This window comes from Musa acuminata, chromosome BXJ1-5 (genome assembly GCF_036884655.1).
Source record: "Musa acuminata AAA Group cultivar baxijiao chromosome BXJ1-5, Cavendish_Baxijiao_AAA, whole genome shotgun sequence".
Classification (NCBI taxonomy): Eukaryota; Viridiplantae; Streptophyta; class Magnoliopsida; order Zingiberales; family Musaceae; genus Musa; species Musa acuminata.
The window spans coordinates 11,433,072-11,458,482 of NC_088331.1; the positions used below are offsets into that span (position 1 = coordinate 11,433,072).

The 25,411-nt window shown below is 40.7% G+C and overlaps 3 protein-coding genes across 7 annotated transcripts; 2 read left to right on the top strand and 1 right to left on the bottom strand.

Annotated features, from left to right (window-relative positions):
- Nucleotides 1-6,935: 6,935 nt before the first annotated feature.
- On the bottom strand, nt 6,936-8,321 carry LOC135673892 (uncharacterized). Its single transcript, XM_065183292.1, has one exon. The coding sequence runs from the start codon at nt 8,319-8,321 to the stop codon at nt 6,936-6,938; it is 1,386 nt and encodes a 461-aa protein (XP_065039364.1).
- Nucleotides 8,322-10,063: 1,742 nt separating this feature from the next.
- LOC135673803 (transcription factor MYBS3-like) lies at nt 10,064-15,454 on the top strand. 5 transcript variants are annotated; one of them, XM_065183125.1, is made up of 4 exons: nt 10,064-10,505; nt 12,587-12,795; nt 13,665-14,144; nt 15,305-15,454. In XM_065183125.1, the coding sequence occupies exons 1-3, from the start codon at nt 10,250-10,252 to the stop codon at nt 14,112-14,114; spliced, it is 915 nt and encodes a 304-aa protein (XP_065039197.1). In that variant the 5' UTR covers nt 10,064-10,249; the 3' UTR covers nt 14,115-14,144; nt 15,305-15,454. The 5 variants fall into 5 exon arrangements, with proteins under 5 accessions (XP_065039197.1, XP_065039196.1, XP_065039194.1 ...); XM_065183124.1 differs by lacking the exon at nt 15,305-15,454 and adding an exon at nt 15,278-15,296; XM_065183122.1 differs by lacking the exon at nt 15,305-15,454 and adding an exon at nt 14,233-14,999.
- Nucleotides 15,455-19,500: 4,046 nt separating this feature from the next.
- LOC135673804 (ethylene-responsive transcription factor ERF039-like) lies at nt 19,501-20,573 on the top strand. Its single transcript, XM_065183126.1, has one exon. The coding sequence runs from the start codon at nt 19,531-19,533 to the stop codon at nt 20,266-20,268; it is 738 nt and encodes a 245-aa protein (XP_065039198.1). The 5' UTR covers nt 19,501-19,530; the 3' UTR covers nt 20,269-20,573.
- The last annotated feature ends 4,838 nt before the right edge of the window (nt 20,574-25,411 follow it).

The following is a 25,411-nucleotide window of genomic DNA, read 5'->3' on the forward strand; positions in this document are numbered from 1 at the left end:
ACGGCTTGCAGCTTTTGGCATGATGAAGCGAAAGGGGTGGCGGTGGGGGAGGGAAACGTCAAGGTAATGGAACCGGAGCAAGTGAAGCCTGTGTGAGGAATTGAACGCAGTGCGGAGTTCGAGATCACCCACTTCAAACGAGGTGGTGAATCCTTTATTCTCTCACGCCCACTACAGATCGCAGCCCCCAAAACAAACAAACAAAAATATTTTTGTTTTATTGTTTTGGAATGTCAATGGCTTCATGTTTTGATTCTAAATTATTAGTTCTTATTACTGTAAACAGTGATTCAACTATACTGATCTACATATAAGAAAGACATTTAGATCAGTATCATTGAATCTTATCAAAGATATTTTATACTTTTTTTTTTAAATTAAACTCATGTAAATATAAAGATATATATATATATATATAAATTAATAGAATCTCTATTAATTATACTTTTAAAAATTAATTATATTAGAATCTCTATACTATTTACGAAAATTAAATATTTAACTCTATTTTTTCTTATGTAGTTAATTCTATTGACGAAAACATCACACACGTTCAATAATAAATCAAAATTTGATAAAATCAGACATAGTGATAAATTCTATGATATTTTTATTAGCATAATCGATATGATTAAATGTTTCACTTTTATTAGTATAAAGATTCAATAATAATTTTTAAAATATAAAAATTAAGATGTTAAAGATAATTAATTATAGGAATAATATGTAATTAGCCCTAATAGATATGCCAATTTGTTGATAATTAATTCTAGAGATTCTATTCAAATTGTTTGTGTATCGGTAACAAAATAAACACTGATTTTACTAAAAAAAAATAAAAATACAATATATTTTTATTTTTATAATATATATTAGATAATTTATTTCATTTTATTATAATCTATTATGGCTTTGTGAGAATGATTATGATGGTTTGAATTCTTGGGAAGGGTTCAGATGGGCTGCAGAGATGCAACAGAGACAAAGAAGCCTTTCGTTCCACGGGGCATTTTGTTGAGGTCGCAGGCAGGGGTTTTGTTTCAGCAGGAAGACCTTTTTCGCATTATACGAGATTATTTCTCGAAATTCCACATGAGGAACTCGAGCCTGATGATGATTCAAAAGCAATCATGGTTGACGGTAGATACTATTTGATGATTGTTGGGAAGAAACGGAATAATTCTTTTCCCTCTTTCTGTATCAAAATAGGTTTCTCATCAAAATACCAACTTGATATCAAAATGCTAATATCAATCAGCACAACATAAACAATAGAGCAATAAATCAATCACACAGTGAGACCAAATCTTTTTAACGTAAAAAACTCAATGTGGGAAAAACCACGGGACCACAGTCCACCTCAAACTTCCACTATCAATAATAATGATAACAGGTTTACAGTAGGTCTTCTCTAGAATAACTAGAGGATCAGAATAACATTAAGATCATAGATCTTGGCTCAAGAATAGCATATCTTTATCACATATGATGGATCTCTTCAAAAGAGAATTCTAGGTCTCACGGAGTGGATATCGTAGGAAAGTACCTTAGAGAGGGTAAACTGTAGATCAACACAGTTAGGATTGTAGAGTTTACTGCAAGGATTCTCCACATAAAATTTGGACCGAAATTGACAACGTTTGGCCACAGATCGTCAAGCAGAAAACTCAGAAACCTAATCTTTCTCTCCCTGTTTCTCTCTCCTCTTTTCTCTCCACGCTAACTGTGCACACTGCACTCTCACTCAATTTTGCCCTTTCTCTCTTGATTTCTTTGATTTGGGCTGATGGCCCAAATTTGTCCAAGCCCATATATGGGCTGGACCCAACAATTCTCTCCCTCCAGCTCATATGCTGGGCTGTACCAAGCCCGCTCTTCGCCTACATGCTTCAAGCTTCTCCTTAGGCAAAGACTTTGTCAACATATCTGAACCATTATCATTGGTATGCACCTTTTCCAACTGTAATTCTTTCATCTCAAGCACATCACGAATCCAGTAATATCTCACATCAATATGCTTGGATCTAGAATGGTATGTTGAATTCTTGGAGAGGTGAATGACGCTCTGACTGTCACAGTAAACAGTATATACTTCCTGTTTTAAGCTCAATTCCTGTAGAAACTTTTTCATCCATAAAGTTTCCTTACAGGCTTCAGTAACTGCTATGTATTCTGCTTCTGTGGTTGATAGAGCAACACACTTCTGTAACTTAGACTGCCAAGAGACTGCTCCTCCTGCAAATGTCATCAAGAATCCTGAAGTGGACTTCCTGGAATCAGTATCACCTGCCATGTCTGCATCTGTGTAGCCTTCTAACACAGGTTCATCACTGCCAAAACATAAACACAACCTGGAAGTACCTCTTAGATATCTTAATATTCATTTCACTGCTGCCCAATGTTCCTTTCCAGGATTAGAGAGAAATCGGCTGACAACTCCAACTGCATGAGCTATATCTGGCCTAGTACAAACCATAACATACATCAAACTGCCTACTGCAGATGAGTAAGGCACTTTGGACATTTCTTCTTTTTCTTTCTCACTTGTAGGACATTGTTTCGAACTCAGTTTGAAATGACCTGCAAGTGGAGAACAAACTGCTTTAGCTTTACTCATATTGAATCTTTCAAGAACCTTTTCAATGTAAGTCTCCTGAGATAGCCAAATCTTCATTTTCTTCCTATCACGAAGAATCTTCATGCCAAGTATTTGTTTCACCGATCCTAAGTCTTTCATGGCAAAAGACTTACTTAGCTCTCTTTTAAGCTTTCCAATTTTTCCAACATCATGGCCAACAATCAGCATATCATCAACATATAGCAGTAAAATAATAAAATCATCATCTGAAAATTTCTTCATAAACACACAATGATCAGATGTGGTTCTATCATACCCTTGCTCATCATAAAGGAATCAAACTTCTTGTACCACTGTCTAGGTGCCTGTTTGAGTCCATATAAGCTTTTCCTAAGCTTACATACCAGATTTTCTTTTCCCTTGACTTTGAAACCTTCTGGTTGCTCCATGTAAATTTCTTCTTCTAAGTCACCATGAAGAAATGTTGTTTTTACATCAAGTTGCTCAACTTCTAAATTCAAGCGGGTAGCCAAACCAAGAACAACTCGGATAGAGGACATTTTTACAACCGGAGAAAATATTTCTTCAAAGTCAATACCTTTCTTCTGACTGAATCCTTTCACAACTAGTCGTGCCTTGTATCTTTGTTGTGAGCTATTATTTTCAGTCTTCAATTTATAAATCCACTTATTCTTGAGAGCTTTCTTCTTTTTCGGCAGCTTTACCAAGTCATAGGTGTGGTTCTCAAGCAAGGATCTCATCTCTTCTTGCATGGCTTTAACCCACTCACTCTTATTCTCATGTAGAATAGCTTCTTGGTAAGTTTATGGCTTTCCCCCGTCAGTAAGCATAACATACTCATGTGGAGGATATCTGGTAGAGGGTTGTCACTCTCTAGTGGATCTTCTCAATGAAATCTCAACTGGTGGTGGAGGTAGCTGTTCGGTTGGTTCAGAATCATCAACTGTAGGTGTATCATCACTAGTATTCTCACCACAATCTTCTTGTTCATCTCCCCCATGATCATCATGAACTACAGGTGAAGGAACTGGACCCAAACTCCAAGGAATATAAACAAAGGTTTCTGGCTTCTCAACATTATCACCATCATCAAACAATTGGTCTTCAAGAAACACAACATCTCTGCTTCTAATAATCTTATTGTTCACTGGATCCCATAATCTGTACCCAAACTCTTGATGACCATATCCCAAGAAGATACATGCTTTTGCCTTATTATCAAGCTTGGACCTCTCATCTTTGGGAATATGAACAAATGCTTTACACCCAAAGACTCTCAAATGATTATAAGATATATCTTTTCCTCTCCATACTCTCTCTGGAACATCACCTTGCAGAGGAACTGATGGAGAAAGATTTATCAGGTCAACTGTAGTTCTCATAGCCTCCCCCCAAAATGACTTCGGTAACTTGGCGTGAGAAAGCATACACCTAATCTTTTCTTCAATGGTTCTGTTCATCCTTTCTGCCACACCGTTCTGCTGAGGAGTTTTAGGAACTGTTTTCTCAAGCCTGATACCATGGAACCTGCAATAATTCTCAAAAGGACCCTTGTACTCGCCACCATTATCTGATCGAACACACTTTAGCTTTCTATCAGTTTCTCTTTCAACATTGACATGAAACTCCTTGAAAGCATCGAGTACCTGGTCTTTAGATTTCAAAGCAAAAGCCCAAACTTTTCTAGAATGGTCATCAATAAAAGTAACAAAATAAAGAGCACCTCCAAGAGTTCTAGTTTGCATAGTACAAACATCAGTATGAACTAAATCAATAACATCAGATCTTCTAGATGATGGATATGTCTGAAATGCAACTCTATGTGTTTTTCCAGCTAAGCAATGATCACAAGATTTAAGAGATGTACCTTGCAACTCTGGTAAGAACTGCTTTCTAGCAAGAGTTTGAAGTCCCTTCTCGCTGATATGTCCAAGCCTCTTATGCCAAAGATCTATACTTTCACCTTTTCGAATTACATTAATCTCTCCTTTGTGTAGCTTAGCTTCTATGACATAAAAAGAGTTAATCTTCTTTCCTTTTGCCACAATTAGAGAACCTTTAGTGAGTTTCTATTTACTTTCACCAAAATAATGTGCAAAGCCCTCATCATCAAGTCTACCTGTAGATATCAAGTTAAGACGAATATCTGGAACATGCCTTACATCTTTGAGTATTAATTTGCTCCCAATACTGGTCTCCAAGCAAATATCTCCAATACCCACAATCTTAGATGTACCATTGTTTCCCATTCTAACATTACCAAAATCACCAACAGTGTAAGATCTAAAGAAATCACCATTAGAAGTAACATGAAATGAAGCACCAGAGTCAATTACCCAGTTACTGTCCTGAGCTATAAGACTAACACAACCTTCATCACAAACAATAGTGATATTACCTTCAGCAGCAACTGTATTGGTCTCTTTTTCATTTTTCTTCATTTCATTCTGTTCTCGCTTCCAAAACCTACACTCTTTCTTCATGTGACCTGGCCTATTATAGTGAAAACATTTGATATCTCTTCTAGACTTAGATCTTCCTCTATAACCATATGGATTTCTACTATGACTTCTTCCACGTCTTTCTTGTTTTTCAGTAACAAATGCACCAGAAGAAGATTCACCCTGTTCTTTCCTTCTTGCATCTTCATTTAGCAAACTATCTTTAACCATATCTATGGTTAGAGTCCCCTCTGGCGTGGAGTTACAAATAGTCACCACATACGTTTCCCAACTTTCTGGTAAAGAGCTGAGAAGTAATAATCCCTGCATCTCATCATCTATATTCATTTTCATAGCAACCAACTTGTTTGCAAGACTCTGAAATAGGCTTATGTGCTCAACAATGTTACCACCACCATTTTTATACTTCAAATTTACAAGCCTTTTGAGGAGAGAAATTCTATTTCCCACTGTCTTTTTCGCAAAGAAATTTTCTAACCTTTGCCAAACAACATCAGCTTTGATTTCATCTGAAATATGCTCATGCAAGTTTATATCCATCCATCTTCTAATATAGGCAATAGCTTTTCTATGTTGAACTTCTCATTCTTCATCGTCCATAGTAGAAGGTTTATCTTTAACCTTGATAGGCTTATATAAATCTTTGCAATAGAGCAATTCTTCCATCAGACGCCTCCAAGTGGAATAATTTGATGAGTTCAATTTAATTATACCTTCTGACTCCATTTCAATCACACAAGAAAACTAGCACCAAACAACCTGATGCTCTGATACCACTTGTTGGGAAGAAACCTGTTAATGCGGAATAATTCTTTTCCCTCTTTGTGTATCAAAATAGGTTCCTCATCAAAATACCAACTTGATATCAAAATGCTAATATCAATCAGCACAACATAAACAATAGAGCAATAAATCAATCACATAGTGAGACCAAATCTTTTTAACGTGGAAAACCCAATGTGGGAAAAACCACGGGACCGCAGTCTACCTCAAACTTCCACTATCAATAATAATGATAACAGGTTTACAGTAGGTCTTCTCTAGAATAACTAGAGGATCAGAATAACATCAAGATCATAGATCTTGGCTCAAGAATAGCGTATCTTCATCACATTAGGATGGATCTCATCAAAAAAGAATTCTAGGTCTCACGAAATGGATATCATAGGAAAGTACCTTAGAGATGGTAAACTGTAGATCAACACCGTTAGGATTGTAGAGTTTGCTGCAAGGATTCTCCACATAAAATTTGGGCCGAAACTGACAACGTTTGGCCACAGATCGTCAAGCAGAAAACTCAGAAACTTAATCTTTCTCTTCCTATTTCTCTCTCCTCTTTTCTCTGCACGCTGCACTCTCACTCAATTTTGTCCATTCTCTCTTGATTTGTTTGATTTGGGCTGATGATCCAAATTTATCCAGCTGGACCAACAATAATCTCACATGATTCTTCCCTACGTTTTGATGATTACGTTTTGGGAGGAGGAAAGCTATCGATGTGCAGATACTATTTGTCGAAATCAAACATCCCAAGAAGAAACTACCACAATTATGCTACAATTTTCTAGTGTTTTAATTGTTTTCTCATAAACCAATTATGGTAGAATAACAAGCCAAGTATTCGAGCATCCTCCACTCTCATCAGCTACAACAATCATGGAGGCAGCAGAACAATGGCTTGGGAAGAGTGAAGAGCTGCTGCACATTGATTTCTGAGTCTTCATATTAGTAATGATGAATGACAGATGCTCCCAAATTCTTGATGGAAAATAAGAGGAAAAAGCGAAACAAAATAAGGAGAACATGAAACAAAGAGGTATAATTAATGACAGGCATAAGCAAACAAAGTCGAGTCCGATGACCCCATTGTTCTGTCAACACTTGGCTGCCGCCAGCTGAGCTGATTCAGATCTCTGAAGTGTGATCTGCTTTCTGAACTTGGCTATGAACTCATCCGCCTTCTTGTCCACTTCGTTCTCATTTGCTCCTCTCGGTTGTGCTGCCGAGCTGAAGGCATGTTCCTTGGCAGATGACTCAGCAGCAGCAGCAGCAGAATCAGCAGGAGGAACCACCACTTTCTCAGCTTCGTGGCCTAAAAACTGATCCGAGTCTATCTTTGTTGCAGGATCTACCGTCGTTCTCAAACATCTTCCAACAGAAGAGCCGTCGACGCTGTTCTTTGGTTTTGTTGCTGACTCGAAGAGATCGAAGACGATGTCGGTGCTTGCTTGGCCACCTGTCCTCACCCTCCTGCTCAAGTCCTCCAGTTCATCTTTGAAGGTCTTTCTTATGATCTCTTTGTGTGCAGTGGATGGACATCCATGGCTGGTAAATGGCGGTGGGGGTGGGGGTGGGGGTGGGGGTGGGGGTGGAGGGGGCGGAGAGAACTTGTAGAAGGCCATCGTGTTCCTCATTTCCTCACCGCTTTTGGCCCTCAGTTGCGGCGAAAGAGAGGACCTATTCGGCGAGGGGGTCTTGGACGATCGGAAAGATGGAGTCTTGGAAAGATTTGGATGGTCGTCCAAGTATGGAGGTGGCAGAGACGAAGAGGAACAAGGTGGGACGACCATACCTGTGCTAGACCCCGGTTCATCCATCATCTCCATCCTTCCCGAGCTCGATCTCCATGAAACGGGCGAGGGAACGACGCCAGCCTCGCCAGCCTCCACGGTTTCGTCGGTCCCATCGATTGACACAGAGGGAGCATCCATGTCGTCCTGGATGTGCGACTTCAAGCTCCGCACCGGCAAGAAGAGCGGCCTGCCGGTGGCATGGCTGCTCTCGGTGCTTTCATTTGCGATGACAACCACCGGCTCATTTCGGCGGTACTGCGAACTCCAAGTCCGCGTCTTGGTCTCGCCGAGGATTTCTTGCATGCCGTAGAACTCATCGTCGTCGAACACCGACGAACCATGCAGCACATGAGACAAGTAGGAATCGTGGTTCTCCGCCTTCACCAAGGTCTCCTTCCCCGCGTCAAAGTCAGCATTCCGGCGGCTGAACAGGCCGTAGGATATGGCGATCCCCACGAAGAGAAGGTGGAGGAGCTCCCAGGTCCTCGAGAGGATGCTCTGGTTCACGAACTCGGGCGCCCGGGACGGGAAGAGGGAGACGAGTGCGATGATCACGGAGAAGAAAACGGCCTTGTGAAGGTAACTGGAATTGAATTTTCGTGAGAGGTGCTGAGTCATTGACGTTGGAGTGCTCAGAGCTTGAGGTGGAAGCTTGGAGAGGTGGCGAGGAGAGTTAGGGTCAGCCATTGGATGCAGACGCAAGAAGAAACGCCTGTTCCACTCTATCCTGTGCTTGTTCCGCTCTTCCGTATAGGCTTTTTTGGGGTGCAGGGACAAGTGATGAGGGAGAAGATAAGGGAAGAAGGAGAGTGAATTGCAAGACTTCCTGAGGAAACAAAAGGAGGGAAGGAAAGCAAAAGATGGAGTGATGCTGCTGCTGTTCTTTTGCAAAAGCAATGGCAGTCTCTTCCACTGTAAAAATGCCTTGATGCACTTTACTCTCTCTCTCTCTCTCTCACATCTGTTCTCATGCTCTCATTTGGTCTTATGAAGACATTTGGATTGTCAACATAGCATGCCTTGAGAGAGAAGGGAGGTAATCGAAGAGCAAGACTACAAGTAGCTACGACCATGTCACGAGAAGAACACAGCACAAAGAAAGGAATTACAGAGGAGCTTCAGAGAAAGGCCATGGCCGATGCAGTGTTAAGGTGGTGGCCTTGAGTTCCTCTCTCGCCTCACTTTCCTTCCACCACTGGTTATCCATTGCTTGTTTCATAGGATTGGTGTCCTCTTGGAATTGCATGCCGATGATTACCAAGAGAAATGGAACTGTGATCCACACAAAAGAGATGGAGGAATAAGCCTCGCTCACACTCTGCCAATATGCTCACCAAATGTCGTTACGTAAACACGATTGCTTCTCTTACCTCCCTCAAGTAATCCAAAGCTTATAGATGTATTATTATTCCTAAGTGGGCTAAACAGATCATGGACCGGTCAATAAATATATTTGGGCCAGAATAGGCCCACAATGACTTTTAATTCTATTTCAGGTGATATTATAACAAAAAAGAAGAAGATGGTATTGTATTTCAATCGGTGTTAAATAATTGAGAAATGTTTTGTACATCTAATTGTAAAATACTTCTCTAATTTTCTCTTTTTTCCCCCCCTAAACACCTTCTCAACCCATTGGTATTGCACTAAATACTTATCAAATTCTCTTGTCAATGGTATTGCACTAAGGAGGATACCCTAAAATATGTAAAATTCTCATTCAAAAGGTTTTGGTGTTATAATCTATCCAATATGCCAAAATAGAACATCTACTAATTGTGCATTCACCATATAATTTCTCTTTTATCCCAAATTAACTAATGCTAGTTTTATTTTCTTTTTTATTTTTATTCTTTGTGGTGTTAATGAATATTTTTTGAAATAAAATATATTAAAATTCCCCCTGTCTGTATTCTGAGTGAGATTAGAAGCAGTGATTAAGCTTATCCTTTTATCTACTCATACTGTTTTGTGATTCCTCTGAGATAGTAGTTTGACTTTTCAGTCAAGAAACAAATGTAGGAAGCAGACGCGGATAAAGGATCGACGTTTTTCCTACTCGTAGACGATGTACCCCGATCGTCGTAGTCGTGTGTCTTCCTTGTGGGCCCCGCATTTTAGCGTAATTTTATCCAGTGATGACGAGGGTACGATACGGGGACTATGGTGCGTGGGCAAGTCCACAGGGCAGTGGTGGTATATGGACGCGACAGTATGAGCCACGTGGGTGGTGCTGCCTGCTGATATCGCTTTATTATCGGGGAAACAAGTTTTCTACCCGGTTAATGTACGCGTGTCACCTGGGTGCGGGGGCCACAAGTGATTCTCTAACCACAACCTAAAAAAGTTAGAGAAGTAATGCGGGTGAAAAGGGAACGAGTATATAAGTATTTTAGCTCTTTATCCCATTTCCAATATTTTCTTGTCCCCCTTCGCTGCTTCTTCCGTGACCCACTCGCGCTCCTCCTCCCTCGCGATCTCCCGATCCCACTACTCCCTGTTCTGTGGCTCTAAATTCCCAATTCCAACCCTAATTTTCCTCCTCGGGATCGGCGGGGAGATTCGGAGATCGAGCTCCGAAGACAGAGGAGGAGGACACGGCGGGCGCCGGGAAGATGACGCGGCGCTGCTCCCACTGCAGCCACAATGGCCACAACTCCCGGACGTGCCCTAACCGTGGCGTCAAGCTCTTCGGGGTGCGGCTCACCGATGGATCCGTCCGGAAGAGCGCCAGCATGGGGAACCTCTCCCTCCTTGCCGGATCCAGCGGCGGCGCGTCGCCCGAGCCCGGAGGCGGCGCCGCGGCGGACGGATACGCGTCGGAGGATTTCGTCAAGGGGTCGTCTTCCAGCTGCCGCGAGCGAAAGAAGGGTGAATCTCTCTTGATCTCTCGTCACTCTCGCTTGCGTCGTTTCTTGATTTTGGTAAAAGATTTGTCCTCTCAGCTGAAGGAGATTCTCTGTCATATCGCCATAGAAGGAGATTCTCTGTCATATTGACATAAATTTCTCTGATAGTTGTAAGATTTACTTGCTCCTTACGCCTTTCATTGAAATGATTAGCAGAGGCACAATAAAAACCTGGATTTGGTTCTAATTCGTAGAATCGAAATGGAATGCGCGACGTACCCGTCTGTCCTGCTTTCTGAACTTGGCATGTGTTCATGTCGTGTAGAATCCACACTTTTTATGCCATGTTGTAGGTTTTCTTACACGGTTGTCATTCTTGTAGGTTCAAGTGCATGTTAGCATTGCATCCGGCAGTGATTAAGTTTGGCTTTATCTAGGACTGATAAGGGCTGCAATTGTTCTGTTACGACTTAGTGACATTCTTGAGGAAAAAAATTTTCTTTACCTGCTTTCATGATGCGGTAGGTGTCTTTGTGCACTAGTTATGATAGAAGAACAATCCATTTGTTCCTGAGAGCAGTACGGAGAAGTTGAGTAGTGAAAGAATGAAAAAGAAACTATTGGCAGACTGCCCACATCTTCCTTTTGTGGAATGCATTGGGTTGGATGTTTTTCTTCTGGATTCAACTAGTGCCATTAACCATGTCAGTGTGAATTATGAAACGCCACAAATGGATTCTAGGAGGAGGCTCTCAGAACATATAACTTTAACCATTTGTATACCTTATAAGAAATTATTAAATTCCTATGTTATATGTTCGAGAGATAGATGACATTCAAATCTTATATGCTATGCACACTAAAATCATATATTATATGCACAAGAGAGAGATTCAATAAGAAAATGAAATTGAATTCTGCGCATCAGTAATAGAGAAGTTCTGAATCCCTATACTATATGTACATCAGTGAAATTCAACAAGCAACGTACTGTTGCGCTAACAGGAAGGGGGTTGTCGAAATGAATTCTTTTTCTTTGTTTGACTATACTGCCCTACAGCGCAGTTAATGCGATACGAACTGTTTAAGTCACTTCAACCTATATCATATACCCTGAAGTTGCTAATCTGATGTATCCAGAGGTTCTAACATTTGCTTTAGCTAAACAGACTTTTTATTACCCAAATATGGTTTGCCATCAATCAGTTCAGGGGTCTGTGTAGCTTTTTCTGTGCCAAAGAAGAAGAGCCAAACTGCTGAAAATTTGACAGGAACCAAACTAGAAGGAAGAGGTACAATTATAAGCAAATGAACGAGACAGTTTTTGTATTTTGGTTTGGCTGATTTGTCTGACTCATTTTAGAAATAAGTAAAGAAATTGAAATAAAGTGCTGATATTTTGAAGTCTTGGGAACAAAGAGCATAGGTTTTGTGGATTAATTAAGGTTCAAGAAGAAAAAAAATATTTTTCCTTAGTTGAGCTTTCTGAGCATGCTAATGACAAAAAGGAGACTTGCAGAAGGGAATATGTACTTAGGGAAATAGTGAAGGCATGGAGATGAACCAAGAACTATGTATTCTACAAGTCATCCGAAACAATGAAGAGGAGAAGAAAAAAGCGATGCTTACAATGATAAGTTAACTTTGTTGGTGCGGTGAAAAAGAGCCATTGCATCATCAACATGCCATTGCAATTCATGTAAATTAGCAGCCTCTTCTGCCTCACCTTCATTCATTGGCACCGCACGATGTAGCCCTAAGCTGTGGGTTCCTCAGGGGATCGCCATCAAGCCATCGGCAGACTTCACTTCCACTAATGCAATGTTGAAGCAAAGTTCTATATATATATATATATGGTGAAAAACAAAGAGAATAAAGTGAAGTTGAAAATAAGAAAATACTAGAGGCATTTAAACAGAAGTAGAACAACAATATCGAACATGTTCATGTATAAAAGGATTGCTCACTTGTACTAGAATATAGATCTCAAAGTTTGTTTTGGTGACACATGTATTTTTTATATTTCGTTTGGTGGTTATCACCATCGGGTGTGGCATTTCATTTTAAGGTGGTTCTATGGGTTTTTGTTGTTGATATTTGCAGGTACTCCATGGACTGAAGAGGAGCATAGAATGTTTTTACTTGGTTTGCAGAAGCTTGGCAAAGGTGATTGGCGTGGCATATCACGTAACTATGTGGTATCAAGGACACCGACTCAAGTAGCCAGCCATGCACAGAAGTATTTTATTCGTAAAGCCAATATGACAAGAAGAAAGAGAAGATCAAGCCTCTTTGATATGGTTCCTGATGAGGTTTCTTTCTCTCTCTCTCTCTCTCTCTCTCCCTCTTTTGCTTGCCTGGTCACCATAATCAGAAGATGTTTGAATGCCTTTTTATGGACAATTGTTTATGTTCATGATTGAGACTTGCATAATTCAACATGATGATAATGCAATTGGATTTGGACATGTTCTTCACTATATATCAACCAACATATTCTTACCTAACTTTATTACTTAAGGTAGTACACTGCCCCTTTCTTTGATTTATCAGCTACTGACAGCCAACAATCTGCTTTATTTCAATGTGGTTCATTATTGATGTAGCCTTTTTATTCTAGAGATCATTGAACCATCCACTGTTGTCTTTCCTCCATAATTTTGGGCAAAAATGAAATAGTTTATGCAGAGAGGGAGGGTATTTACCTAACCTATCAACAAACAGCAAAGATTGACAGACGTAGCAATATCTTTTCTGTACCTCTGGAATTTGAGCTAGATGTTCAGCTGGATAGAGATTAAAGGTTTTGAAAGAAAAACAAGAATATGTGAATCTCTATATGTGGAACCACCATGTTAAGAGTTGTTTAGGAAAGAGATTTATAAAACCTTTATGCCAAAGAAGATGATGAAATTTTTTACACCTAAGCGGCCTCCAACAACCTGTTCAACGGAACCCTGTAAACCAAAGTTCAGTTTTTAGGTTTTTGTTCTAACTAAAACATGTAGTTCCTGGACTGTGGTAATGTGGTCTCATATAGTGGCTAATGTAACCTACTTTTTATTAATAAAGAAATTGAGGAAAATAGAATTTCTTGACAAGGCTTGGAAGGACAGATCCATTTGAAGAACATGGATAATTCGTCTTAAAATTCATCTTATGAATTTTTTTTTTTTGTCAGTCCCTTGAATTTGAGCAGTTTCCAGTGAATTTCAAAGACTCAGAAACACAAATTAAGAATCTACCTTTGATACCTCCAACTCTGAATGAGGAATGTGAATCCATGGACTCTAATGACTCAATGACCGGAGAAGCAGGTGCCCCACAGCCAGAAGCTCCACAGTGCAGTTATCCTGTGATACTTCCAGCTTATTATTCACCATTTCTACAATTTTCATACCCTTATTGGTCGGGATACAAAGCAGATGCTTCAGAGCAGCAGACACATGAAATTATTAAGCCAACAGCAGTACATTCAAAGAACCCCATAAATGTTGATGAGCTTGTGGGTATGTCCAAACTGAGTATAGGAGAGTCTGGTGGAGAAACCACATCTTCACTGGACTTACTTGGAGGGTCGAGGAGGCAATCTGCTTTTCATGCTAATCCATCCACAAAGGCTCAGGCATGATCCAACTATCCAGATGGTCAACAAGTCCAGGTACGCCATTTGATAGCCAGCCTTGCCTCCTCCTCGTTAGATTATTATGAAAGTTACTGCATTCCTGGACGATTTCCTTATACTGCAGCTTATATTCATACTGCTCTGGCATATTAGCACTTTATCGGATGGCTATAGCTCTGCCTATTTTTCTAGTAAGTAAGTATATATATCTACAGTTTTTGGTTTAAGACTTCAATAATTGGCATAATGGTTTATATCATTGGCAAAAGTTCTATTAATTGCCTGTAGAGGATAAGAGACGAGTAAAATGAGTAACTTTATGAGTACATTGGTCCATGAATCACTTGATATATTCTTGCAGGATTACTGTGCAACTGATAACATAAAATTCAAATGTTTGGAAATTTTGTGATTTTTAAGGGCAGTTGTTTCTAGTGTTCCATGAGATCGATATATAATTTCCTTCCTGTTACATCCATGATGTTCTGAGCATGTTTACCTTGACCTAATTAAGGTGCTCTGCTGTTGCGAGTGCTATCATGGGCTCCAGAAGGCCTTGATCTTCGAGTCAGCAAACATTTGGATCCATGTGTGTCTAGTCGTCTGCTACTGATAACCATATCAGCCACTCGATAGCTCTTAGGGTTAATAATGTACAGCTTCAAGTGCTTAAAGTAGATATTCAAAGGGAGGTCAATGCAAGGCACTCGACAAACTTGGAAGATCAAGTTATATGTACAATATTCTTTAACAATATGCTAGCATATCAGATGCATCGTTGAGCGGTTGTCATCATTGTCAAATATCAATATTCAGCTGAGCGGAATCTCATATTTTGTGCTGAAGACAGTCGTTAGCAGTATCAAAATGCAGGTTTTTTTTACTCATTCATGTTTACTGGCAACTACTTCCGTGTTCATTTTGTTTGCCTGTTCGGATGCCTTGTTTTCCTGACTCAGATGATCAGGATGCTTCACTTCATACGAAGAGATTTGTTTTTGCTCTTTCATATATTTAGGATGCATTAGCATATCAATCATCCAACGATAACGATGCTGCTTCATCATGTATTTTTGATCTCTGAAGGAAGCACGATTGGTCATTGGCTTGATGGATGCATCATATTTCTCCTATCACTTTCGTTGATGTTTTGACCAATAAATGTACAGGTTTTGTTCTCTTTGATCCTATTGCAGTGAATAATGATACATGATACAAGCAGTTAAGAAGTCGAAAGATGAGAGAGGAAAGCTTGAGGTAACTCGAGTCATTTTTCTATAGTAAATTACCGAGAGACGTCTCCATCTTCTCGCCACCTTTCTGATGAACAAAAGTCAATCGTTTGGATTGTTGTGTAACCCACGGATCAGGTTAATTACAATGGTATGTGGGAGTTAATCGCAGGCTTTAGTTACACAATCATGTATGGCCGTAACTCATCGTCAATCTTTTGGATTGTTGTTTTGGAGCTTCAGCATAAGCCCACCATTGACGGGATCGAAGACACCACCACCGCTCACCACAAGGTTTGCTTGCAGGCTTTAGTTAGATTGTGATGAGTCCCACTCTCAATTTGCTCAAACTCTTATCTCGATGTAGGGACTGAACACCCTGGAATTCTGTACTATTTGTACCAGAAGAAAGAAAAACATAACAATAAAGCAGTGAACCAATCCAATGCTGAGAAGCAGACGAGAAGGTACTCCTCCTGTACTTGGAAAGAGTCAGATGACAGGAGGACGGAGAAGGCCAGCTTATTTTGTCCTTCTCTGGGTAGAGTGGGAAAAATCTAATATAACATAAAATAAATGACATGTTTTATTGGTCATAAAAATAATAATATTATTATTATTACAATACATGAAATGATTAATTTATTAATCTTGACAAGTCAGTCATCGTCTCTTTGAGTTGGTTTTTTTTGTTTTTGGATGGATGAATGGAATTAGGACGTCGATGAAGGGTGGTAGAAGAACGAGCGAAGGGATTAGCGAATCCCTCGTGATGACAGTGCGTAGAACGACAGCTCGCCCGCCGTGAGTTATGGACGGGGGAACGAGATGACGATGCCAACAGGGTGAGAGACCTCGTGGTGGGTGATGAGCCAGCCACACATGGCCTCCAGCGTTTTATGGTGGCCGACGCCATGAGTCGAAGGTCCACATGGGCAAGAAGACTAAGGCCTCGTTTGCCGCACCCGATGGGGTTTCCCCTTCCCAATGGCACACTCCCTTCTGCAAAACTAACATTTTTAGTACGCCCATCTCTCTCTCTCTCTCTCTCTCTCAATATCATGGAGTTGTCGATTTACTTGATGCACACCTTTATAAACATATAAATGTCATATTTTAAGCCCCACGCATCTGAGGGTAGGTAAAAAGTTTGGATACATGTGGTAAGAAAGAAGGCATGACATGAAGAATGCTTTCCTCCACTATTGCAGGCTGCTGATATACAGCACATCACATGAAATAGTTTCCAACGAATAGAGACGAAGTAACTAAGAAGGTTTCAGGCCGTACAATATTGGATGATCCGTTCAAGAGAATTTGGAGCGTCAATTAAAATCTTGGGGGAAAGGAAAAGGGCTGTTTTAAGGGGTAGCCGACGAAGGTGTGTGTGTTAGGTGGCAAGTCTCATTGAACCGGTTGCTGTCATGTGGCACCACCACACTCACCTCATTGTATCCATATTGTGTGTGTGGACCAATCAATCAATCAATCACTGATCTCTCACACACACTAATTGCTCAGTGCATCTCCTCCTCACTGCACTGTGATGGGTTGAAACCAGCTGAGTTCCATGCGACACAAGACGCCGAGATCCAAATAGAAGCCAACCCATTGTTTGTGCCTTCTTACTGCACTGTGGATGCAGCAGCAGCAGCAGCAGCATTTAGTGTTCTAAGTTACATGACCTCGCATGGTGTCGGTACTTACAATCTTTATTTTACGAATAATGTTACTAAATTTCTTCGGCTCGAACGATTAGTGTTTCTTTATTCTTTTTTGATAAGAAAGAAAAACAATGGCTAAACTATAAACTGAAAAATGAAGAAGATGATAAGCATTTTCCCTTTTCCCTAAAGAAGGAAGTTTTCTTCTCGGATGAGCTCAATGGTGATGGCTGCTTCTGAAGAAAAACCGCTTGGCCATCTTCTTCCTTGGCCACAGTTCTGTGCTTGTCATGGAGTTTCGAGGGATTGGAGGAAGACTTCAAAACTAAGAGAGAAATCTGACGAGCAGTGTTAAGAATCAAAAAGTTAACCTCCTTGGGTGCTTCATCGGTAGTTGTTTCTTCTTCGAGTCCTCGCAAATATATTTTCTGAGAGAACGGTGAGGCCTCGTGGCCACTGGGAATGCTAATTTACTGGAGAATTGACAAGTCATTAGCGCATTAAGGCACGGAGACGGCGACGCAAACGTCCTCCAATCATGCGAGTCGGTGCTGTGGCCGGCCATGGCTGATGTGATCGCCATGGTTCTTCACACCGCTGGGAGATGATGGGAATATAACGTGATGCATGCTTCTCAATTTCGTCTTCTTGTTTCATGTCGAATCATTTCCATGGAAATCTGACACAAGGGAGGGTCAAAGAAGCACATGGAGTTCCCCTGTTCACGTAGACTCGCACTTGCTTTTACTTGGCCTCCCACGGGGAACAAAGAAGATGTCAATTCTTGTGAATGGAAGAACCTGGCCATCTCTCTCTCTCTCTCTCTCTCTCTCTCTTAATTTTCTTTATTTTGGATAATTTATCAAAAAAATCTTCAAATAATAAGTTTTTATCGAATGACACCCTATATTTAATTTTTAGAAAGGGATGTTTTTTTTTAATTCTAAAAATATTCTTAAATCGAGTTATTTCAAGTCTGTGAGCTGGTTCTGATCAGATCAATTCAAGTCAAATCCCTTCGGATCAGATCGGGTCAAATCCCCTACATTCAAGTTGCACTTAGGTTATATAATCGAGTTACATTCAAGTTACACTCATTCATATAACCTATTAAGATATATTATTTTTTATATAAATTTATTATAAAATAAAATAATAATAATAATATTTTTTGTTAGAATCAAATTATAATAGAATTCTTGAAGTTTTTATAATTAATTATCCTAACATATCTAAAAAATATTAATATTAATATTAAAATAAGCTACATAATTGAATTTAACTTATTTTAATTTTGAGTGTAACTAAGTCAATATAGGAAATAAAAATAGAAAAGATAAGATTTTATGAATATTTTTATGATGAATTTAGGATAATTTTATATAAAAGTAATATATTTTAGAGAAAAACTCGAGTTTTTTAGTTCTATAATGAATGTAAAATAATTTTATATAGAAACTAATATATTTTTAATGAGTATAATAGTATATAACTTGAGCCAAAAAGCTTTTCTAGATAATTTAATATAAAAATAAATATATTTTTTAGTATAACTCAAAATTTTTAATTTTGTGATAAATTTAAGATAATTATTGTATATAAATAATATATATTTGATATATTATGTAAATATGTGTAATTCGAGTGTAATGACTTTTGTAGACAAATTATGATGAGGGGATGGCGAAAGAGGAAGGGAGAGAAGAAAAAATGGAGCAAAGATATAAGGAAAAAGAGGATGAGAGAGAGGTGGATAAAGGAGTGGGATAAGATGAAGGTGGATGAGAAGAAAGCCAAGAGGGAGGAGGTAACGAAAGAGACGGAGATGGAGTCGATGGAGGATGAGGAGGAAGCATAAGGGAAGTGAGAGAAGGGGGAGGAGGAAGAGGAGGGAGGGGTGAGATACAGGGGGGATGGAGGAGTGGGAGAAGGTAAAAGTGAAGAAAGACTTCAAGGGAGAGAGGGAGGAGGTGATAGAGTTTAAGTGAGAGAAGGAGGAGACAAAAATGGGGTGGGAGAAGAGAAAGCTAAAGGGGGAAGTGGGGAGAAGAAAACCATTGAAAAGGAGGAGGTGACGGAGTGGGAAGAGTAGGAGATAGTGGCAATGGAGAAGGAGGTGGAGGTGAGGATAATTTAAAAAATTTAAAAGGTAATTAAGGGTTTAATTAAATCAAATTAAATAGTTAAAACTTAGTTCATCTAAAAAAAATCGATTTAATCCTAAAAAAATAAATCAAATCTAGTCAGAAGATAATTATTATCTTTTTTATGATTTTATTAAGAGTATTTTTTAATCAAATTCAAAGCAAAAAAAAAAAGGAGTAAAAGTCAAATATGTGACACACCTCATTAAAAAAAAAAAAATTATTATTATGGGTTTTTTTTATGATAAATTGTCAATTTTATTTTATATTATTTGTGTTACTTGTGGCATTTGATAGGCCATCATAAATGACGCTCACATTACTATTTATGCAGCCACTTTAGATTGCCTTCCCCACTCAATAACACCATTGGCTTCTCACCATGGAAGAACAACTCATCCATGATTGTGAAGCTAACTCCTCTTTCTCTACTATTACTTCCTCTTCCTCCTCCTCTTCCTTGTCCTCCATCACCTCTTCTTGTCCCAGCGCCTCATCAAAGAAGATAAAGGAGGCTTCCAAAGGTGGATCCAAGAGGGTGGTTGAGACTACTGCCGGCGGTGGTGGTGGTGGTGGTGAAGCTAGAAAGAGAAGCAAGGATGGCAAGCACCCTGTGTACCGCGGCGTCCGGATGCGGAACTGGGGGAAATGGGTGTCGGAGATACGCGAGCCGAGGAAGAAGTCGAGGATCTGGCTGGGGACGTTCCCGACGGCGGAGATGGCGGCGCGAGCCCACGACGTGGCCGCGCTGACCATCAAGGGCCAGTCGGCGCACCTCAATTTCCCGGAACTGACCGCGCAGCTCCCGCGGCCGGCCTCCGCGTCCCCCAAGGACATTCAAGCCGCGGCGATGCTCGCCGCCGCCACGTTCTGCGCCACCGGCCTGACGCCATGCACGAGCTCGGAGTGCTCCGGCGCGGACCACGCCGAGCCGCCGACCTCCCGCTCCCCGGCCTCGACAACCTCGTCAAGCGATAACGACGACGCGCTCTTCGACTTGCCGGATCTCTGTCTTGACCTAAGAGAAGGCTTCTGCTACTCTTCTTCTTCTTCATGGCTGCCTTGTGCGGACGAGGACTACGTCGAGTTCCGAGTGGATGAGCCATTCTTGTGGGAGTAGTATCAGAGCTCATGAGCTGCCGGTCCAAGGCATGCACGCACAGATCTTTTCCCCACATTTGCTGGCATGAGCAGTGGAAGCAGCACCTGCGATGTTCATCAGATCTACCTTGTCTGATTCAGGTGGCCGGAGCTCCCTCCTTCAAGCAGTTCTGCAGGCAATCGTTCCACAAGAACTCCAATGGTCGGAGCGTGGCTAAGAACCAACGGCAACTTCTCCACTTCTATACACATGTTTGCTTAGCTTCGGATTAATGTGTACGCGTTGAAGGAATGGGATTAAGGATTGTTGACTTGTTTGCTGAATTGGAAAGCACTTGCTTTAGCATTGGATTTGATCATCATATATGCTTCACTCCAATTGATGTAGTGACAAAAGCACAAGTAGGACATCTCTTTTCCTCATTTGAGGAGTATCGCTCTTGTTTACTCACAAAGATGATCTTTCTCATCACTGAGAAGGAATCCAGTATTACCTTAATAGAAGAAAATAATATGATGTCTCCTCTAGTGGACACTTTTATATGATCAGATTGACAGATACTGGTGATGATCATATCTAAAGAGAGGTTAATTAAGTCTAAAGGTGAAAAGAGTCATGGCACTTTAAATGGTCTCAAGTAAGCAACGGTGTCCACCTCACAATCACAGAAAACCTCTCTCTCTCTCTCTCTCTCTCTCTCTCTCTTTCACACACACACACACACACATCAAATCATGCTTTTTGGTGTTCTTTCTTGACGTAGCACTTCTTTATCTATCTTTTTGCAATTCTTGAATCAATATGAATCATATATAAATCAAGAAAACAGAAATTATTTGGCCTGTCAATGAGTTGATTCATATCAGATGAGCTTCTTCACTTCAGTCGGATTCACTCATCCATTGAGGCAGTAATTCTTCGTCTTCGGTTCAGAAAACCTTACTGTACCACTTGGCAGAGTCACAAAAGTGTGGCTGTTTCCACCCACCTTTGGACTGCTGAATCATGAAATGAATCCATATCAAATGATGTGGCTGTTTCCATCCACCTTTTTCCTATTTTAACTCTACAATTAATTTTCAGAAAATGATTATTGAAGTTGACTGAAACACCTCGGAAACTTATTTAGTGAAACCATCTACAACCACTGACACTGCAATGTATCATTCATTCAAATCAGTGTATCTCATCCATACCACAAAAAAAGAAAAAGAAAAAAAGGGGGCAATCATGGTGTGATAGAACTCTGTGGCCACTTGTCATTTATTCGTTATATAGAATGTATCTTTCAGAAATGACAAAAGTCATGGGACAGCCGATGCAAGCTAATACCATCAAATGCTGGGCTAATCCAGGGTTGTCAAGTATCCAAGTCGCAGATGGATCTAAAATTCTGCATCTAATGTCCACCCTAACAATAATGAGCAACATTTCATGTTGTGTGCGCACAGGCTGGCAGAAGAAATGGCACCAGAAACAGTAGGTAGTGTTTAGTGTCCCTCAACCCCATGAATGCTTGCAAAGGGACAGGTATATCCAAGTAATGACAAATCTGCAGGTACACAATTGCTGAGTGAATTGGTGATGCAGATATGAGTGCTTCAATACTCCCTTGATGAACCAACTTGGTAATAAATAACATTGATGGGGGAACACCACCAAGAAATCTGTCTTCATGGTAATGTCATTACATAGGTCAGTCTCCTAATGGAAGCAATTAGCTAGGTTTGGTGCATCCAAGAAGCTATCATCTGAAGCCTTTTCTTCTAAGAGAAGGAAAATATCTTAAAGAGTGTAGTGTATCCACAACATGAAAATTTTGATGTCACTGAACTGCTCAATGGATGATCAATGTGTCTAAGCCATCACTGTTACTGCGGTAAGAAACACAATTTTTACACTGCAATGTCTGCTGAACCTTTTGGTTTGTTCCCGAAGACTCACCAGCCGGTGGAACCAACAGCTTCCGTGGGAAGGGAAAGCTTTTGTTGGGTACCCAAAGAAAGGGACAGTGCTGCAACACTTCATTGGTTGCGAGCATAGAATGAGACAAAAGAATTCAATGTTGTTGCTCGACTTAACCTAATTGTCGTCCTCAATAAAGCTGAACAACCCCAGCACAAGCAAAGCATAAAGCCTCACACCGAAATGCTTATTCTTCTATTGCATGGGGAGGAAAGGGGAGGAGGCCAACTTACAGCCAGTCTTTCCTTCACTTTCACGATGAAAACAAGTCGATGATGTGCCTCTTTTACCACTACCATGAGATGGATGTTTTTTATGCATGAGGATGTTGTACTTGCAGTATTCTAGTTTTCCTTTGGGATCAAACAAGACTGGGGTAGAATTGACACCAAGCTACTGTATCATCTGACAAGATTCATTTCTAACTTCATACATAATTAGTCTTGGTTGCTGGGACAAAGAATCATTTGATGGATACATCAAATGAAAAGGCCACTGTGGATTTGATTGATTAATTTGACACATTGAGATTTTTCCACATGTTCCCTGTTGTCCTTTCTTTTGGTGATCCTTAATTCCGATAGATAAAGACACTGATGGATGCCCGTAGGTTCCCTATGACATGCAATCTGATTTTGTGTTTGCCGAAAACCAAAGTACCAACAATAGCTATACCAAGAACATGTACTACTTGTGTTGCATCGACTCAAGATTTTAGAGCAGGTAGGCCAATAATTCGTCGCTTGTTAGTTCAGTCTCTGATGGCACTGCTGAATTATCCTGTTTCATCTTGAGGGGGAGAAAGTGATGAAGCAACTGCCTACCAAAAGGCGATGGAACCTTTTATGGTAAGAGCAATCCAGCAAGAGTCACAAGCTGGGAGGATGAATTCGATCCGTCGTCGTCGTCGTCGTCGACGGATTCCGCAGAGAGCAGTGGAAGACTCACAACCTCAAACAGCAACAGTCATGTTCTTTGGTCTTGTCGTCGACGATTCCATAGATTGCAACGGATTTCTGTAGCGGATAAATTCGATACAAACTTAGATAATAAGAATGTTTCTGTCGAAACTGTGTTGATGCTGCATCAGGAGTGAAGAGTTTGTTCATGCAGCTAATCCTGAGCATTCAGTAATCCAACTTGAGCTGCCATGAAATAATTGACAAGGAGCTCTACCATCTGTTGGTGAAGTGATGTGTCGTGGCCGGTGAGTAAGCACGGCCTGGTCCATGGGTCGACGTCGGGAGTCTTCGATCGGCTAAGCTGGATGTCGAGGTCGGCCGGGCCCTTGCGACAGGGTGTTGATCAGCGTTTTTCGGTCCGGGCGTCGTTGATGTTGAGCAGCGTCTCTCTGTCTCCAGGTTGGTTAGCGGTTCGCCTTCATACTGTTGGGAAATCTTGGGGGCGACATCACATGTGCAGCGGAAGAACAAGAAAATAAAATCCCCGATTCCCAAAGAGATGTTCGTCGTCGTGCGAAGATTGGTGTGTAAAATCCGCGAAACTTAAAAATGCATATAGAGTAGATTGTGTTACCTAGGGAGATCGTATATCCCTGTTTCCTTGCAGATCCTTAGGAGAGGGTGAAGGAGGTCAAGCGTGCTCCTCTCTAGCGGTGATCCACACAGTAGGGCTACGACGACGCTCCTCAAAACTCCAGGCCTACTCTGAGGTGAAGAGGGGGAGGAGAATAGGAGAGGCAAGCAAAGACTATAGCCTATGAGGCTCTGAATCCCTCCTATTTATAGAGGTCCCCTGTCAAACCCTAATGGATCCTCCCCTAGTGGGTATTGGATCTGCATCCAATAAGATAAGGGCTCCATCGGATATCTCATATCTGAACCTCTACTCATCGCAATGCCTACCATATGTGTGTGACCCTCTAGGCCCAATATCGAGCTGGCCGTGAGTCATACCTGTCAGAACTCCTTCTAACTCAGTGAATTATTATCTCTGTAATAATTCACTTGACTCATCGACTAAGGACGTACTAGACCACTACGCCGAAGTCCCTAGACGATATAGGGGAATCCAATCCATTGGACATGTCTGTCCTTAATTACCGTGTACCTATAGTCCCTCATCCATCTAATATCCCAGAGACCGTATATCGAGCATGGTGCTGTCAGACCCATTCGGTTTCTACTCGAGTCTCGCTCTAATCGGATTCTCCCGGAGAACTCTTTTCTCTCTCAACCCGAATGACCCTGGCCAGGGATTTGCCTGAGCAAGAACACATGAGATATTCCTCTCATGACGCCGAGAGTGGATGATCCTCTATCGACACTCAATAGTCCTCGTAAGGTCGACTATCACTCCCAATGACCAACTGTACTAGATCTGGGACAGCCAAACCTATAAGTCTGGTATCAAAGAGTAGAGCCCTCATACAGGACATCCTTGGTGTCTCAAGTCTAAGGACCAGATACACCACTAGGACTACGGAATCGTTGTTTGACAATAAGGCATCATCAACCATCCAGCATTCCGTAAGCGGATCAATCAGTGAACTCATTCTCCAATGAGCACCTATACTATATCCCTAGTGTCCCTACATAAGCAGCTATGAGACCAGTTGCATCCATCATATGGACGGGTATACAGCACACTAGTCTGTCCGGTTATCACGATGTCCCTCTCGAGTGACTTATGACCGGAATTATTTAGGATATGTGTTTAAAGGTGAATCAATCTCATTATCATGATCTCATCACGATCCGATTCCCATTGCACAAATCCAAGGACATCACAATATATATATATATATATATATATATATATATATATATATATATATATATATATATATATATATATATATATATTTGTGTGTGTGTGTGCAATAGTTATAAAGTAATATACGCCAAAATATAATAAGCAAAAAGATTTTGATTTTGTATCAAGTCACATGTGCCATCACTCACGTGATTGGCTTGCTGGGCACCTATAACTAGCAATCTCCCACTTGACTTAAAGCCAATCACCTATGTGTCTGATCCCCATCAAACCCTGTGACGCTCAAAGATAATCTGAGACAACGGCTTTGTCAGTAGATCTACAATGTTATCTTCAGATGAAACTCTTTCTACTACTACATCTCCTCGGGTTACGATCTCTTTGATAAGCTAGAACCTCCTTTGAACACTTCTGATGAGACCCGGGTTCCCTTATTTGAGTAATCGTCCCATAGTTGTCG

What these genes read in the sequence shown, in the direction of transcription:
- LOC135673803 (XM_065183125.1), top strand. Translation starts at nt 10,250, where the DNA reads ATGACGCGGCGCTGCTCCCACTGCAGCCACAATGGCCACAACTCCCGG. An exon ending in CTGCCGCGAGCGAAAGAAGG is followed by an intron (nt 10,506 to 12,586) that starts GTGAATCTCTCT and finishes TGATATTTGCAG; the next exon opens with GTACTCCATGGACTGAAGAG. An exon ending in TTGATATGGTTCCTGATGAG is followed by an intron (nt 12,796 to 13,664) that starts GTTTCTTTCTCT and finishes TTTTTTTGTCAG; the next exon opens with TCCCTTGAATTTGAGCAGTT.
- LOC135673804 (XM_065183126.1), top strand. Translation starts at nt 19,531, where the DNA reads ATGGAAGAACAACTCATCCATGATTGTGAAGCTAACTCCTCTTTCTCT.
- LOC135673892 (XM_065183292.1), bottom strand. Translation starts at nt 8,321, where the DNA reads ATGGCTGACCCTAACTCTCCTCGCCACCTCTCCAAGCTTCCACCTCAA.